Source organism: Mastomys coucha, unplaced genomic scaffold (genome assembly GCF_008632895.1).
Source record: "Mastomys coucha isolate ucsf_1 unplaced genomic scaffold, UCSF_Mcou_1 pScaffold21, whole genome shotgun sequence".
NCBI lineage: Eukaryota > Metazoa > Chordata > Mammalia > Rodentia > Muridae > Mastomys > Mastomys coucha.
Genome location: NW_022196904.1, coordinates 154,916,799 through 154,932,201, shown reverse-complemented (window position 1 = coordinate 154,932,201; position 15,403 = coordinate 154,916,799). Strand labels below are relative to the sequence as shown.

At 40.6% G+C, this 15,403-nt stretch overlaps 1 protein-coding gene across 1 annotated transcript in view; it reads left to right on the top strand.

Moving 5' to 3' along the window:
- Nucleotides 1-12,102: 12,102 nt before the first annotated feature.
- Nucleotides 12,103-15,403, top strand: part of CUNH9orf135 (chromosome unknown C9orf135 homolog) — a 105,336-nt gene continuing 102,035 nt past the window's right edge. Inside the window, exon 1 of the mRNA XM_031384795.1 lies at nucleotides 12,103-12,342. Within this exon, the coding sequence (XP_031240655.1) occupies nucleotides 12,191-12,342 (152 nt within the window). The 5' untranslated portion in view covers nucleotides 12,103-12,190. The remainder of the gene's footprint in view (nucleotides 12,343-15,403) is intronic.

The following is a 15,403-nucleotide window of genomic DNA, read 5'->3' as shown; positions in this document are numbered from 1 at the left end:
TGACTATTGTCTTTGTTTCTCATCTGGGATAGCATCTTCTAGGATCTGGGTGTTACACATCAGTTTTGTTTTGCAGCCTGTCTTCTCTTTTTTGTCTGAAAGCCAGATGGAATAGCAGGATTATGACACACCTGTGGCTTTCCTCGTGCCGGTCTTATACTCTGCGTGTTCCACTGTTACCAAACGGTTGCAGACATTTGTGGCCTGCTGATGACTTATCCTCAGTATCAAAACCCTAGAAACTGATAACTTGATGGAATACAAAATAAACAGAAGACAAATCAAAATTAGGATCCCAAAGCCTTATCTCTGTTCCCAATTCTACCCTTTTCCAGCTGTGTCCTTTGCTAAGCCGGTGTCCATTCTCTAGTTTCACTTTTTATTTGTTTACCTTTAAATCCTCGGGAATTCTTTGCCTTTTCTCATAGAATACTCAGAAAATCTGAAGCCAAGAGTTTTATTGCATTCTTTGTTCAAAACAAAGCAACCTCAAACACATGTATCCTTAATTCTAAATCAATCTCTTAAAAAAATACTATGTAAGAATATTAAATTTGTTTTCATCAATGCATTTATTGGAAAATTGAAACCAGCTGATTCTTTTTTATTTATGTTTTATAGTTAAAGATTTTAGATTTTAATAAAAGATAATTTTTTCTCTTTTATATAGTTTTTATCTGGTTTTACAAGACAGGTTTTCTCTGTATAGCTCTGGCTATTCTGGAACTCACTTTGTAGACCTGGCTGGTCTTGAACTCAGAAATCTGCCTGCCTCTGCATCCCAAGTGCTGGGATTAAAGGCATGCACCACCACTGCCTGGCTCTTTTATATAATTTATTTTTATTTTATGTGCATTTGTGTTTTTCCTGGGTGTATGTCCATATGAGGGTGTCAGACAATGGTGAACTGCTATGTGAGGGCTGGAAATTGAACTCAGATCATCTGGAAGAGTCAGTCAACATAACCACCAAGTCACCTCTCCAGCTCCAAAGACAGTTATTTTTAATACTGCATTTTAGTTGTTATTTATTGCTGTGGCAAAACACTATGACCAAGGCAACTTATAAAAGAAAGCATTTAAATTGGGGCTCATAGTTGTAGATGGTAGTAGAGTTCATAGATACTATGGAGGGGAACATGGCAGCAGACAGGCAGGTATGATTCTGGAGCCATAGAGAGCTATGAGAGTTCCACAAGCTTGAGACAGAAAGAGACACTGGGAATGGTCAGCATAATTGAAATCCCACCCCAAGTGACACACCTCCTCTTGCAAGGCCACACCTCCTGGTCCTTCACAAATAGTTCCATCAGCTTGGGACCAAGTATTCATATATAGTGGGGCATTCACATTCAAACTACCACATTTGGAAAAAGAGTACCAGTCTTTGGAGGAAAGGGGGAAACTGATATTTCAGATGAGCTTAGATATAAATTAATTTGATTCTTCATTCTAACCCATTCTATTGAAAAATTACAATTATGAGAGTTAAGTAGGTATTTTTATGTTAATTGTTATGAGAGTACTAAAAGCTGACTTACCACTGATGCATATTTTGAGAAAGAACAAAGAATACTGTTAATTTTCTGGTAGTATCTGTATTTCTTGAAACTATTGCTGCTTAATGCTAAGATCACTCTCAACTAGTGCAGGGCATCACAAGGTCAATGAAATGAAGCCTGCACATCCTTTGCCGCTCTTCATGAAATGTTACCCCTCATGTTTGCTACCTCAGACTTATTGGTCTTCTTGAACTTTTCATGGGCTTAAGAATTCTTGTACATGTTGGAATGGGCATCTGTATTTGGTGGCTACCCTAACCCTAACCCTAACCCTAACCCTAACCCTAACCCTAACCCTAGCCCTAGCCCTAACCCTAGCCCTAACCCTAGCCCTTACCCTAGCCCTAACCCTAACCCTAACCACTAACCCTAACCATAACTCTATCCCTAACTCTAATCCTAACCTAACCCTGGGAGTATGTGTTACTTGTGAGTGATGAGGGCATTATTTAGCTGGAGTGAACCAGTATGAAGGAGATCTTACTGACATGGCAAAGCACTGTAGGAAGTCATCATTGTTCATGCTGATTTTAATGTGAACCAAGTACATTTCCATTTAGCATTTGTAAAATTTTCATTAGCTACATGTTAAAATGTACACATACAGAATCCTACATTCATCTAAAATTAGGTTTGGGATTCTTTGGGGGAAATTAGAGGATAGTTATAATTGATCTCAGTGAATGGGAGAGTCTTTCTAAATATGTCATTAAAATCTAAAACATAAAAATATTGATAGAAGATCTATTTACCTACCATTCGTGTTAATAAAGTCCAAAATATAACAAATAAAATAAAGGAAAAACTTGGGAATACACATGATGTATAATCAAAATTCTTAGCATATGAACAATTTCTATATCAATAAACAAATGGTCAATGATTCAGTAAAAAGCCAATGAATACTATTGTTTGAAGGGAGATATTTTTAAAGAGGAAAATAAATTACTTAGTTATTACAAAGTAAATGATTAATTGACAATAGGAAGGAAAATACCATTGGAGAATAGATCAAAGAGAAATTGCAGAATATAGTCCAACTGAGTTAAAACAATGATATACATTATCGGTGATATCAATGGTATCCCAAATTAATGACATAATTAAAATGCACAATTGAGCAAATCAGACACAAGCAAGCTAGAGCCATGCATCTTGTTTCCCTTAAAGAAAGATGTGGTGGTGAATTGGCAAGTCGTCTGTGACATAGACTACAATACCATACCAAAAGAGAAGGGTCTTGAATTTTCATCGAACTTAAGAAGCTTTTTGTTGACTTGTAGTCTTCTGGCTTCTCATGATAATGAAGATTTGAGTCTGCCAAATAATGAATGTTCTGTGACTCTTCCTTAAAAAGATTGCATACCAGCTGCCAGACATAATGTTATTGTGTACTACATAAAGACTATTCTTTGTATTATTCCTGTGTTATTCAGATACTGATTACTGTGCCCCCATGTCTGGTTGTAATCCTTATTCTGATCATATCCTGTCTCAATGTTATGTAAACATTGCTCCCCAATTATCCCCTGTTCAGCGATTGACTGATCAGCTTCTCTATTGATCAGTCAGGGAAGAACTGGAGAGCAATGTTTATACAACATTGAGATACGAGATTTTCAGAATACGATTGCAAACTAGAAATGGGGGCACAGAAATCACTTGAATAATATAAGGATAATCTCTTCACAATGCATAATAACATTATGCTTACATCTATGAGTTTTCTCAAAGCACTGACCACATCCAAAGCAGGCAAGCTAACAGATTCACAGAATATTATTGTGCTAGATGTTCTAAGAGGAGCTGGAGATGCAGTGCATAAGTGAAAAGTAAGCTTTAAGTAATTATATTTTATAGAGGAAGAGGATAAAAATGTAGGCAATGACAAAAAGATAAACTTACCTTTCTAACAGAGGAAAACATGGAGTTGTATGATGGAGATAAGTGGTTGGTGCAGGGGACAACCTGAAATAGGACAGCCAAGAATGAGCTTCTGGGGATAAAATGTAGTAGATGAGAAACGCCCATCTAGAAAGCAAGGAGCTGCATGGCCCAGGAAACACATTTAAAATCCATGGCACATTAAACCCAAAAGTTCTGATGTGGGACATATCCACCTTTTATCAGAGATTATAATATTAATTATGATATTAATTAGAGCTAGTGAGCTATAAGCATGCTGGTTTATTCCTCCTATCTGTTATATCATTTGAGTAACATTTTTCCAACTCTCTACTCATACTGTATACTCCTGGTGACCATGCTTCATTTTTGTTTCTGTTGGGTTCACCTTTGAAGATAACACATATATAATATGGGGTCTAGGAACTATATTAGTCATAACAAAATGCCAAAAACTGTGCAGTTTATAAGTATATTTGTTTAGCTCACAATTCTGGAGGCTCTCCATGGTGCCTATGTGCCTGCTCAGCTCTGCTGAAGTTAGATCTTCAGGTTAAATGACAACATTGTAGATGTGTGTGAAAAGGAAACTTACATGGGAAGATAGGAAGCCAGAAGGAATTTGGAGCCAGGCTTGTCCATTATATACCTCATTTTTTAAAGGAATTTACTCTGTGAACCCAGCATTAGTGCTTCTGATAGTTGTAAACTTCTCATTTATCACAGATTTTATTCCATCTCTTAAAGATTCTACTATCTGTCAACATTACTACACTGGTGGCACATGGACCTTTGGGAAAACTCATGATCCATATTGTCAGTATTACAAGGTCTAGGTAGAATCATGTTATCCCAAAGAAGCTGCAGAGCACTGGCTTGCCTCTTCCACAGGGCAACTGTCACTATACATTGAGTTTTTCTCAATGGAACATTTAGGAGATCATACTTATTTTCTTTATTGTCACCAGAGTTTTCTCTATGAGGCTTCCTGTTCAAGTCATCTGTGTATAATGAAGAGATTCCATCAGTCAGGTCCTTCCCATGACAGGGGGATTGCCACTAGAAGTAGTATGCAACTTCCTCCAGGGCTGACTTATAACAGGTTGCTTTGTCCAGGCAAGTAGATTCTGTGAGCATATTGTTACAGATTGTGGGCCAGAGTTCTACTGTTATAAGTGGCCTGTGCATTGTTCATTTGCATTCCCAGTGTCTCAATACAGCAGTACGGCTGCAAGGGTACCGTAAACCCCGGCAGAGGCAGTCCCATTTGCTGGCTTTAATCACCCAGATTGCTGCATCCTAGCTCAATTGTGTTTTTGAACTTAGCCTCGTAGAGCCAGAATAAGTGTTTCTTCAAAGCCTCTGAGAATCACATGACTAAAACTTTAGGTCTGCTGTAAAGATTTCCTCAACTGGAGAAATAGAATGAGCCAGAAAGGCAAACAATTGGCCACCGTTATTTCTCCCAAACTACCGTCATGAATAATAATTTTATCTCTACATACTAATCTCTGAGACTGCTCTCACTGTGCTTAGGTTCCGGATTGTATCATCCAAATAAAACTGTTGATACTGCTGCAGTGTTGATGAGCAACTTACTGAAGGGCTTGATGATGTTTTCCTACAGCCAATCTGCTCTTGGTCAAGACACCATGTACAGGGCTCAGAGGTAATTCTGGGCTTTGAAAGATACTGAAGTCCCTTGAAGGAAAATGAATCAGTCAGTTTCCTTTGGGGTTTGTTGAAGAGAGATGACTTGTCAATATGGAATTGATTTTTACACATAGATTTTTGATGGCTCTTAGCAACTTTCTCTTGAATAATAAATAAGAAAGGAAACTTTCACAGTCTTGTCTTTCCAATCAGGTAGAAACACTTCTGCTTGCATTATCTGAGGCCATTTCTTTTCTCTCTGAGATGCCTGAGAAATTATATGAATTCCACGTCTCAGGTAATTTCAAATGGGATTGAAGACAAACTAGTTTTAGCTCAGTCTAATCAGATAAGTGTCTATTGGTGCCATGGCTTCATCTCAGCCCTGTCATTTTCCATAATGTCAAGGATGACATTTCACTCTTGATCTGGATAGAGAACTGAGGGGTAAAGAGAATGCTCAAAGAACTTCACAAGTGTTACTAAGGAAACAAAAGTATATTGTCATTGATGGGGGAATGGGCATGTCCCATAGACTAGGCTGAAATGAGAACACATCAGGAAAACATTATAGGAGGAGAAAAATGATTTCTTTATATAAAACATAAATTGTAATAATCAAACTAAACAGTTTAAGTGACTCTATAAAAAGGAAGTGTTCACTGCATTCTTCTTATGAGTTTATCTCATGCTAAATGAATGTAGAAAGCTAAGTGTAAAAAGGTAAGCCAGAGCACGGGATGGATGTACGCCTGCGATACTAGCACTAGGGAGGCTGGGGCAAGAGGACTGAGAATTAGAGACCAGCCTGGGCTGCAGGGCAAGATCCTGTCTCAAAAAAGAAAACAAGTCAAGAGCAAAAGATGCTGCCCAATTCAGAGTAGATATAACAATATCAATGTAAAGCAAGAGAACTCAGGGTCAAGAGAATTAAAATGGAACAAAAGATATCATTTAAAATAAAAAAAAATATCTCCTGGCAAAGAAGATAAAAGACTCATTCACACAGACAGAGAGAGCATACTGGTAGGTTCTTCTGGCCCTCCTCTACTATGTCAGTCACAAGAAGGTTGCCTAGTAACATAACTCCATCCTCATCTCTTTCCATTGGGGTTTCTGCCCGCTAGGCATGGCTCTTACACTCCATCTTCAGGGATTGCTTCAGGGATTGCTTCTAGGGATTGCTGGTGATACTTTCTAAAATGTCACTTCTTTTAATTCAGTTGCTGCAAAACACCTTACTACAGATGCAATGAGCTTCAAGTGAACCTGTATTTAATTTAAACTTTTGTAAGACAGAAGTCTGGCTGGACTTGCATGAATTGTTTAGGTCTTATCAATCTCAAATCAAGGTGCCGGTTGAATCATGTTCTAATCTGGATGCTTTGGGGAGGGAATTCACATAGGTAGTAGCAGAATTCAGTTATTTGAAGGACTGACATCTACATTCTTCTGCTAGTGGTCAGCTGTACTCTACTCTTAGCCTTCTGGATCCTTCCTTCAGACTTTGAATAACCCTTTTATGTTCTGTGCTGGCAACTGCACCTCAAACTCCTCCAACGTTTTCTTCTGTCACAGCCAGTGAAACTGTCCTCATGATAGGAATCTGTATAATCTCTTCTGATTAACCCAAAGTTAAGTAGCTGGTTCTTTTAATCAGAAAAGACTCCTCTGTGTGTGTGTGTGTGTGTGTGTGTGTGTGTGTGTGTGTGTGTGATGATCTAACCAAGGGGTCAACATCGGATCGGCTTCCTATTCCCATGGATTGGGACAGAAAATCTAGAAATGGCTCTAGTTTTTAGGAGCCTCTCTGCTTCAACAGTCAGAGGTTGAAATAGAGGAATGTCCTGAAGACTTCAGGCCTGGGACTCTCATGTGTTTACACCAGCGGCATCCCTGGAATTCTGAGCTGCACACTGAGTTACAAGAGTTCAAAGGTACCTGTTTGACCTAAGGCGTTTGAATGACTCAGCCCTCTGTCCTTTGTTATCAAGAATGTGCCTGCTCAGTCACTGCCGGAAAGGAACTTTCATCAAGAAATCACTGCCATTTCTTGGAGAATTCCGAGACCTAACATTAAAGCAATTGCGGAAAGATTACCCGCCCTTATCTCCTCCCTTCCTCCCTTTGGGTTTTTCTTTCTCAATCAGGATCAGAAATCAGTTATCCAGCTTCATACCTGAGCCCTTCAACTCCATGCGCATATGGAGGCAGCCCTTTGTCTTACTAAATAGCCAAGAACTGGCTGGATTCATCAGATCCACTGTTCCTTACCCATCACTCCCCTGGGCATCTATGGGCGGGGCTTACTGGGAAGAGATACAATGTCCACCTTCACCAGTGGTAAATAGGCACCCAATTCTTGGCCCTCCTCTTGAGCTGCTTCTCCAATGGGAGATGAGAGTCCTTTATCCAAATTGAAGAGCACGAAGAACAAAAACGCTTCAGCAATGCTGACCTGAACTTCTTGATTCTAAGTCGTATCCTCCTTGCTACTGGCAAGTGCAGAAGCTCCCAGAAGTCAAAGCCACACTGGGGTAAGAAAAGGAGAAATGAAAGGCTCCTTAGTCTGCTGGTGACAGCGGATATTTAGACCTTAAATAATTAAGGTTATCCCATTTGTACAATATTAAGGAAGGCTCTAATCTACACTTGCATTAGAGCATGTCATTACTATTTTAAAAAATTAAATTTTTATCATGATTAGTTAGGGACATTTCTGCCAAGGAATTTTACTTATTGGCTAGATTAGATATTAAAATAAGGGAAATGATAAATTATAGAATACTAGATGTTGAATATTTAATAAATCAATCCCATGTTGTTAGTGAAAGTTTCTGGAAAGAAAAATGCCTGTTGCTTTATAACATTTAATCAATACTAGTTAATAACACCAGCCTGAGGGCAAATAGAGGCTGAATTTGTTCACAGTCCAAACTAGAAGCACAGAAGAATCACGCTCAGATTTAAAATTGTTCTAAAACAAGCAGTTGAAGTTGAACTGTTGGTGATTTTCTAGAAGTTAGAGGAAAAGAACTAAGATTGATGCCTTTGTCTGAATTGATTTCTTCAGTAGCTCCTGGATCATAAGATCAGGTTCCAGCTTACAGGACTGTGTTGATAGGTCCAGTTCTTTTTCTTTCACACTTTTATATAACTTTGGACTGCACCAGCTTCCTTCTCCTTCTCCTCTTCCCCCTCCTTTTCTTCTCCTCTTCCTCTCCTCTTCTCATCTTCATGCTGAGAAATGATTTGGACTCTCAAATTTGTACTACCTCTAACCATCAGAGGAAGAGGGTAGGAAAACAGGGAGACAGCAGAGAGGGAAAGAAATGAATTTTATAAAATAAGGGATGATGGAAACAAGCATCAGGACATTGAAAAGCAAGAAACAAAAGGAGAAAAAGTCCCAAAAGGACGTGGGAGAGGGAAAAGAAGAGGGAGGTTGATGATGGAGAGGCTCAGAATGAAAAAGAATATATCATCTGATATAACATGTGGGCTCCAACATTTTTATGTCTGTGATGGGAGGTCCTGTTTGTGGAGAACAATAGCTATGCCACCTTTGATTAATGCTTAGTTCTTCAATTTTTATTATGATACAATTTAAGTACAGTTTCAAATCTAATTAAACTGAATTGGCATAAAGATAATACAAATGAATTTTCAGCCATCCTAAATTTTTGTCTCTTCGCTTAATAGAAAGAGCTTTGATAGGTACTGGAGAGATGGCTGAGTAGTTAAGAGCACTGACTGTTTTTCCAGAGGATTTGGGATCATCAGTCTCTAGTACCCACATGGCAGCTCTCAACTGTCTACAGCTCCAGTGCCAGGGGATCCAATACCTTCACATAGACACACATGTAGGCAAAACACCAATGCACACAAAATAAAAATAAATCAGTAAAAAATTAAAAGGAATGTAGGTAATTCTAAGAAAAAGAACGATGAGAAAGAAGGAAGGAAGGGAGGGAGGGAGGGAGGAAGGATGACCTGGTAAAGAAAAATAATTTTAATAACTGGATGAGTGCATGCTGCTGTTGATTTGGGAGGTTCTGAGATAGGACTCTCCTAGGAACTGAGCACAAGCACCCAGCTATTAGTTTGAGTAAAGAGGGAATAAGAAGGTGGACCTTTTTCTTAGGTAAATCATAAACTGATGTGGAAAGACCAGTCTTAATTGTGGGTAGGATCATTCTCTCTCTGTCTCTGTCTCTCTCTCTCCCTCTCCTTCTCCCTCTCCCTCTCCTTCTACCTCCCCCTCAAGGCTGAGACTTCAAGATGTTGGAGATACCAGAGTCCTGGGCCACCTGATGAGGAGAGCTACAAATCAGATGGGGAAACATCTGATGATGCTACAGATTCAGTTCCAATGCAGCCCAAGAAACAGAAGCCTGTTGCGACCAACAAAGTTGAAAGAAATTGGAGATCTGAAGAGCTCTTTGATATCAGACATGGAGTGTCTGTAGTTGGCCCAGCTGGTTTTAAGTCTTGCTTTGGTCCAGCATTCCCTTCCTGTGTTCCCCTTTCTCCCCTTTAGAATGGTAATGCATTTTGTGGTATTGCAAGTTGGAAGTATGTGAACAACTTCTTAATTTTGATTTTACTGTAGGTCACAGTTAAAGAGATTGCCATGAGTTTCAGAAGAGGTTTTGATCTTTTAAACAGTGTTAAGACTGTTATACACTCATTTTGAATTATGAGTTGACCTGAGGGCCAGGGAGTATAACACGGTGGTTTTTTCCCCCATGGGCTCATATAGTTGAATGCTTATTCGCAGGGAGTGGAACTATTTGAGAAGGGTAGGAGGTATAGTCTCGGAGTAGTTGTGGCCTTGGAGGAATTGTATCACAGGGGATAGGCTTTGAGGTCTTAAAAACCCGTGCTAGGCCCCAATTCACTCTTTTTCTTTTTGCTTAGAACTCTCAGCTCCTCCTCCAACACTATGTCTGCCTGCATGTGCCCCTGCCCCCCACCATTATCATTAATGGAGTAATTGAAACTGTAAGCAAGCTTCCAATTACATGCTTAGTTAGGGTTTTACTGCTCTGAAGAGAAGCCATGTCCAAGGAACTATATTAAGGACAACATTTAATTGGGGCTGGCTTACAGGTTCAGAGGTTCAGTCCATTTTCATCAAGGTGGGAACATGGCAGCATCCAGGTACAGGAGGAGCTGAGAGTTCTATATCTTCATCTGAAGGCTGCTAGCAGAATACTGCTTCTAGGCAGCTAGGGTGAGGGTGAAGCCCACACCCACAGTGGTGATACACCTACTCCCACAAGGCCACACCTACTCCAACAGAACCACACCTTCTAATCATGCCACTCCCTGGGCAGAACACATACAAACCATCACAAATGCTTTCTTTTATAAGAGTTGCTTTGATCTTGGTGCCTCTTCATAGCAGTAGAGCACTGGCAAACACTTAAAGGGAATGTGCTTATGGTTTTGTTTGGTTTGTTTTTCTGCAGTAGCACCATTCTCTGCCTTGATTGGGTAGACTTGAATATGTGGCTTTTATGAACCCCTTTACAGTTCACGTCTGGGTCTCCTTTCATCAAAAGGGAAAGGCTGAAATAGCAGCAGTTGGTGCTGATAAGTAGAGGCCATATATTTGATTTCGGGTAGTATGGATTGCATCTTAGAGCCCCACACCATGACCAGAGGCCACTGAAAAGCACTTGGAAGATGTGTGTAGTCAAATTTTTGAAATAAAATCCAGAACTACTCCTCAATATCGGACATCAATACAGCCGGGTAGCTGTGGCACACACATTTAATCCTAGCACTTGGGAGGCAGAGGCAGAGGCAGGTGGATTTCTGAGTTCGAGGCCAGCCTGGCTTACAGAGTGAGTTCCGGGACAGCCAGGGCTACACACAGAAACCCTGTCTCAAAAAAACAAAAACAAACAAACAAACAAAAAAAAACAAAAAGAACATCAATACAATAATCTTTGATAATACTCATTTTAATTTTTTTCCAGATTGTGTATTTGAATCAGGAACCAAATAATTTCTTCTATTCTAATTGGTTGATATGAGCTTTAAGTCTTCTTTAAAAATAGTCATTAGATGAAGCCTATGTCTCAGTCTTTCCACCTTAGCCTCCTGAGTGCTAGGGATGTCTGTCATACCTCATGAGACAGGTATCAGTACCTTCTGGCATCAGTAGAAGTCTGAATAAACAAACGGTAATCAATATCATATTCATCTGTGCATTTGAAACTGGGGAGACCATGTGCTGGGTACAAGCACCATAATAATGACAAAAATTAATGTTACAAAGCATCAGGTATTATAATGAAAAGACTTTGGAGGTTCTCTGGGAGTTGATTACTGGTCCGAAACTGCCGAGAGGTGGTTAGGCCTCCATAATCCAAAGAGACTAAGTCCATCCCTGATATCTCCACCCTCCTCCATCCACTCGGCACAGTTCCTACCCTGGCCTCTTTGTCGGAGGAAGTAGGCAGTGCTTAAATAAGGTCAAGAGCAGCTTCTGGGACTAGAACAGAACCTTTGATGGCTCCAGCTCTTCAGCTCGTTTGCTTAATGGCTCTACTGTTTGATCGGCAATAGAACTGCACAGAGAGGTCATGTTCTAGGGCCAGGGTTTTCTTTTGCTCACTTTTAGTCAAACTTAACTGTGAGTGGAGGTGTGGTAGTAACAGAAGATGGGCTGTCAAAACAACTGCTACAGATTCAGTTCCAACCTATAGGTTTGGAGCTGTGCTATTTCTCCTTAACAGATTCTTGGCACCACCAGCCTTTATATTCCCTTGCTTAAGTTAGGCTGGTGAACCCAGATAGCGTGTGGTCCTCTGTCAAAAATTTGCGAACCCTGTCTCTCTCACTGTATTCTGGGAAATGTAGTTTAACCAGTACTCAAAAGGCAGGCAATCAGGATGGTAAGGCTGGAGAAACCCCACCTTCCACTGACCCCGCCTCCTCAGTTGACCCCTCCTAGGTTGCTTAGGAGACGAGAGACGCAGAATCTTGGTCCGAGTAACTTAAAGTTGGACTAGCGCTGCGGGAAGCCCAGTTTGGTCTGTTCTCAACTGCAGGGCAGGCATGGGGACATTTGATAGTTCATGTCAGGAGTGTTTACAGCATGAAGAGCTGTGGTATGAGATTGGACCCACGGATTTGCTGGAGCGCAAAGGCTCCCTGACTCTCCGCTCTCATCACAAGAAATACTCGCAGCCAGTGTTGGTGCATTCCTGGTGAGCCAAATACTTGCAGTTCTTGGGTCCTAGGGAAGGAGGAGTGGAGAGGGATCCTGTAGGAGACAGGAAAAGAGTAACAGAATAAACAATAGTGGGGAAGAAAGAACGGGAAAGAGGAAAAGAAAATCAAAGAAAAGGTGGGCAAAGAGATAAAAAGAACAAGGGAGAAGAAAGGGGGAAACCGATCTTTCACAGAACAGTGGCCTTATCAAAGTGAACCAGGAGAGTTTCCAGGCCTGTTCCCCACCACACATACACACAGTCCCAGACCAGCCAGGGCTTTGACCAGGGAAACTTAAGCTCATCTACACAGGGGAAAGGACTGGGAGTCAATTAATTGGTTGAAAATGGCCTCCCTGAGGCGACACATACTTGTAAAAGGAAGCCCTATTAGAAAGTTCTGCTCACTGGCAAGACTGTGAAGGTCCAAGCAGAGGACAAGCGCTGCCAATGTTTGCGGAGGAGGACACACTTAAAAGCAGTTCCCCAGCATCCCGTGTGCAGGCTGTCATTCCTGAAGACTCTTCTAGCTAGAGGCTGCAACGTTTAGCCTTTCTTTGGGTAGGGCCAGGGCATTTGCTTGACATGTACTCTGTTCTATTTAATCTTTTTTAGTTACTTAAAATTCACACAAAGATCCAGGGTTGTGTGTTCTTTTGGAATACTGAAAGACCTAGAGGACTTCATTATAAACCCGTCCTCTTCTGAAGACCATGCTCTCAAGATCCTAGGAAACATCTGGCCTACGCTTGGGCCTTGGGAATTGTGCTTAGAATTCAGTTTTCTGACTCAGTTTCTGTCTCTGTCTCTCTCTTGTGTTCAAGTGGTCAGTAGTTGTGATATCAACACTAGAGAAAACTAGACACTTTTAAGGGCATGTGTGCCAAATTTATTACAATAATTATTTACAAAATATTTGTAACATTGGGGGGAGATGGGAAGACAGAAATGAAGCCACAAGCCTTGTCTACTTCATGCTGCTGTTGCCTTTGAAGAGAGACAAATGGTTTTGACTTTAGGCCTGCTTGCTCACAACCATTCCTGGACTGTTTGTGATGCCTGCCATTGCTGCTCTGTAGACTTTTCAAAGCCTGTCCATTCGATGCATTCCCAAAGCCTACTCCTTCTGCCTTCATTTTTCATCCCAAAGTGTACTCTCTGCCTATGCCAAACTCAGCTCGAGAGCTTGCATTGTCACAAAATCCAATGCAACAGAGGGAAACAGACTCTTTTTCAACAATAAAATTTATTTTGGAAACAGACTTTGCATTGATGGTTTACTTGCTTGGGCAGGGGTGGAACCCTAAGCAACCTGTTTTGGCTTTGTACATATAGATCTTATTTAATGGCTCTTATTTAATGACTCTTATGCAAAAACACTTGGCTCTTCTATGGACCTGTTATGCCATAAGGATTTGGGTTATAATAGAAATCACTTCTGTAAGTTATTAATGAGAAAGTGTTTTCCCTTCTGCAATACTGTCTCTTTGAAGATAACTTGTAAGCAGCATGAATGTCAGTAACAGCAGAAATTTGAACAGCATGGGGTCTGGTAAGAAAGGGTAGGGAGGACTGTAGGCCACTTCAGCCATCCCCAAACATGTATAGGGCTTTTCTTCTGCTTACAAGTTCAACCCAAAAAGTATTTATATGCCATGCACTTTGGAACATATTAGGGACACAGAAATAGAAAAAAACTCATTGATAACTTTTATAAAGCAGTTTGTTCTAGTCTGGGTTTCTATTGCTGTGATGAGAAATCATGATCAAACTAAGTTGGGATGAAAAGGGTTTATTTGGCTTACATTCCATATAGCTATCATTTTAGGAAGTCGGGACAGGAACTCAAACAGGGCAGGAATCCGAAGGCAGGAGCTGATGCAGAGGCCATGGAGGGGTGCTCTTTACTGGCTTGCTCCTCATGGCTTGCTCAGCCTGCTTTCCTATAGAACCCAGGACCAGGGATGACTCCACCCACAATGAACTGAGCCCTCATATATCAACCACTAATTAAGAAAATGTCCTTACATGCTTGCCTACAGACTGAACCTATTAAGTGGTTTTGTGTGTGTGTGTGTGTGTGTGTGTGTGTGTGTGTGTGTGTGTGTGTGTGTGTTCGAGTAAGATCTTAAAAAAGAATAGGAACTCCAAAGATAGGCAAGGGAACTGAATAGTCACAACACAAGCGTTAAAAAGAGTCCCTTCATGCAGGAAACACAATTGAAGCTTTTTATAGATTTCTTGTGTAAGTTCACCTACTTCGAGATGATTACTTGCAAATCACAAGTCAGTACTTGAGACCAATTTTCCCCATCGCATACATATACGTAGAGAGACAAAAGGGTTCAATGCCTGCCCACCATGTGCATGTTCGCAATTAAGGTCAAGTAAGGTAAAAGTCTCCCTTTTCTCTTTTCCTCTTATAGATATCATTTCTGTGGGCTGTTTCGTGTTACTTACTCTCTTGCATTTCTGTGGTTTTTGTTGCTGGTGTTTTCATTAGCATGCCCACAAGCACCATGGTGTGTAGTATGCCTGATGACTCTAAGTATGAGAAAGTCATGTGGATGTATCTTATGAAAAAAAAAAAACATGTGTTAGACAAATTTTGTTCAGGTCTAGTGTTGTCAGTGATAAGTTGAATATAAATGAAACACACACATATATCAAATAATATGGCTCTAAGTAGGTGTACACATGGTCTGGGGGTGTAATCTAGTAGTAGAGGGCTTGTCTGGTAAGTGGGAGACCCCAGCTTCCATCCCTAAACTTCATGAGAAAACAAACAGGAGCACCTATGACAAGATTATACCATGATTGGTTCATGAAAACGTGGCCAGGAGGTCACAGGGACATAAACCGGTTTCCTCTGGGAGAGATGGTTTCAGTGCTCTTGAGTGTTGGCAACACTTCTACAGAAAGGCACGAGTGAGAATCTACTGTAAAGCTTTAGAAGCAGTAGAGTCTTGCGAAGCTTTTCACCAAACCAAACAGTCCTTACTATTTCTGCTAACAAGACAGTGGGAAGTTGAGTGTGTGCACTTAGGAAAGAGTAGTC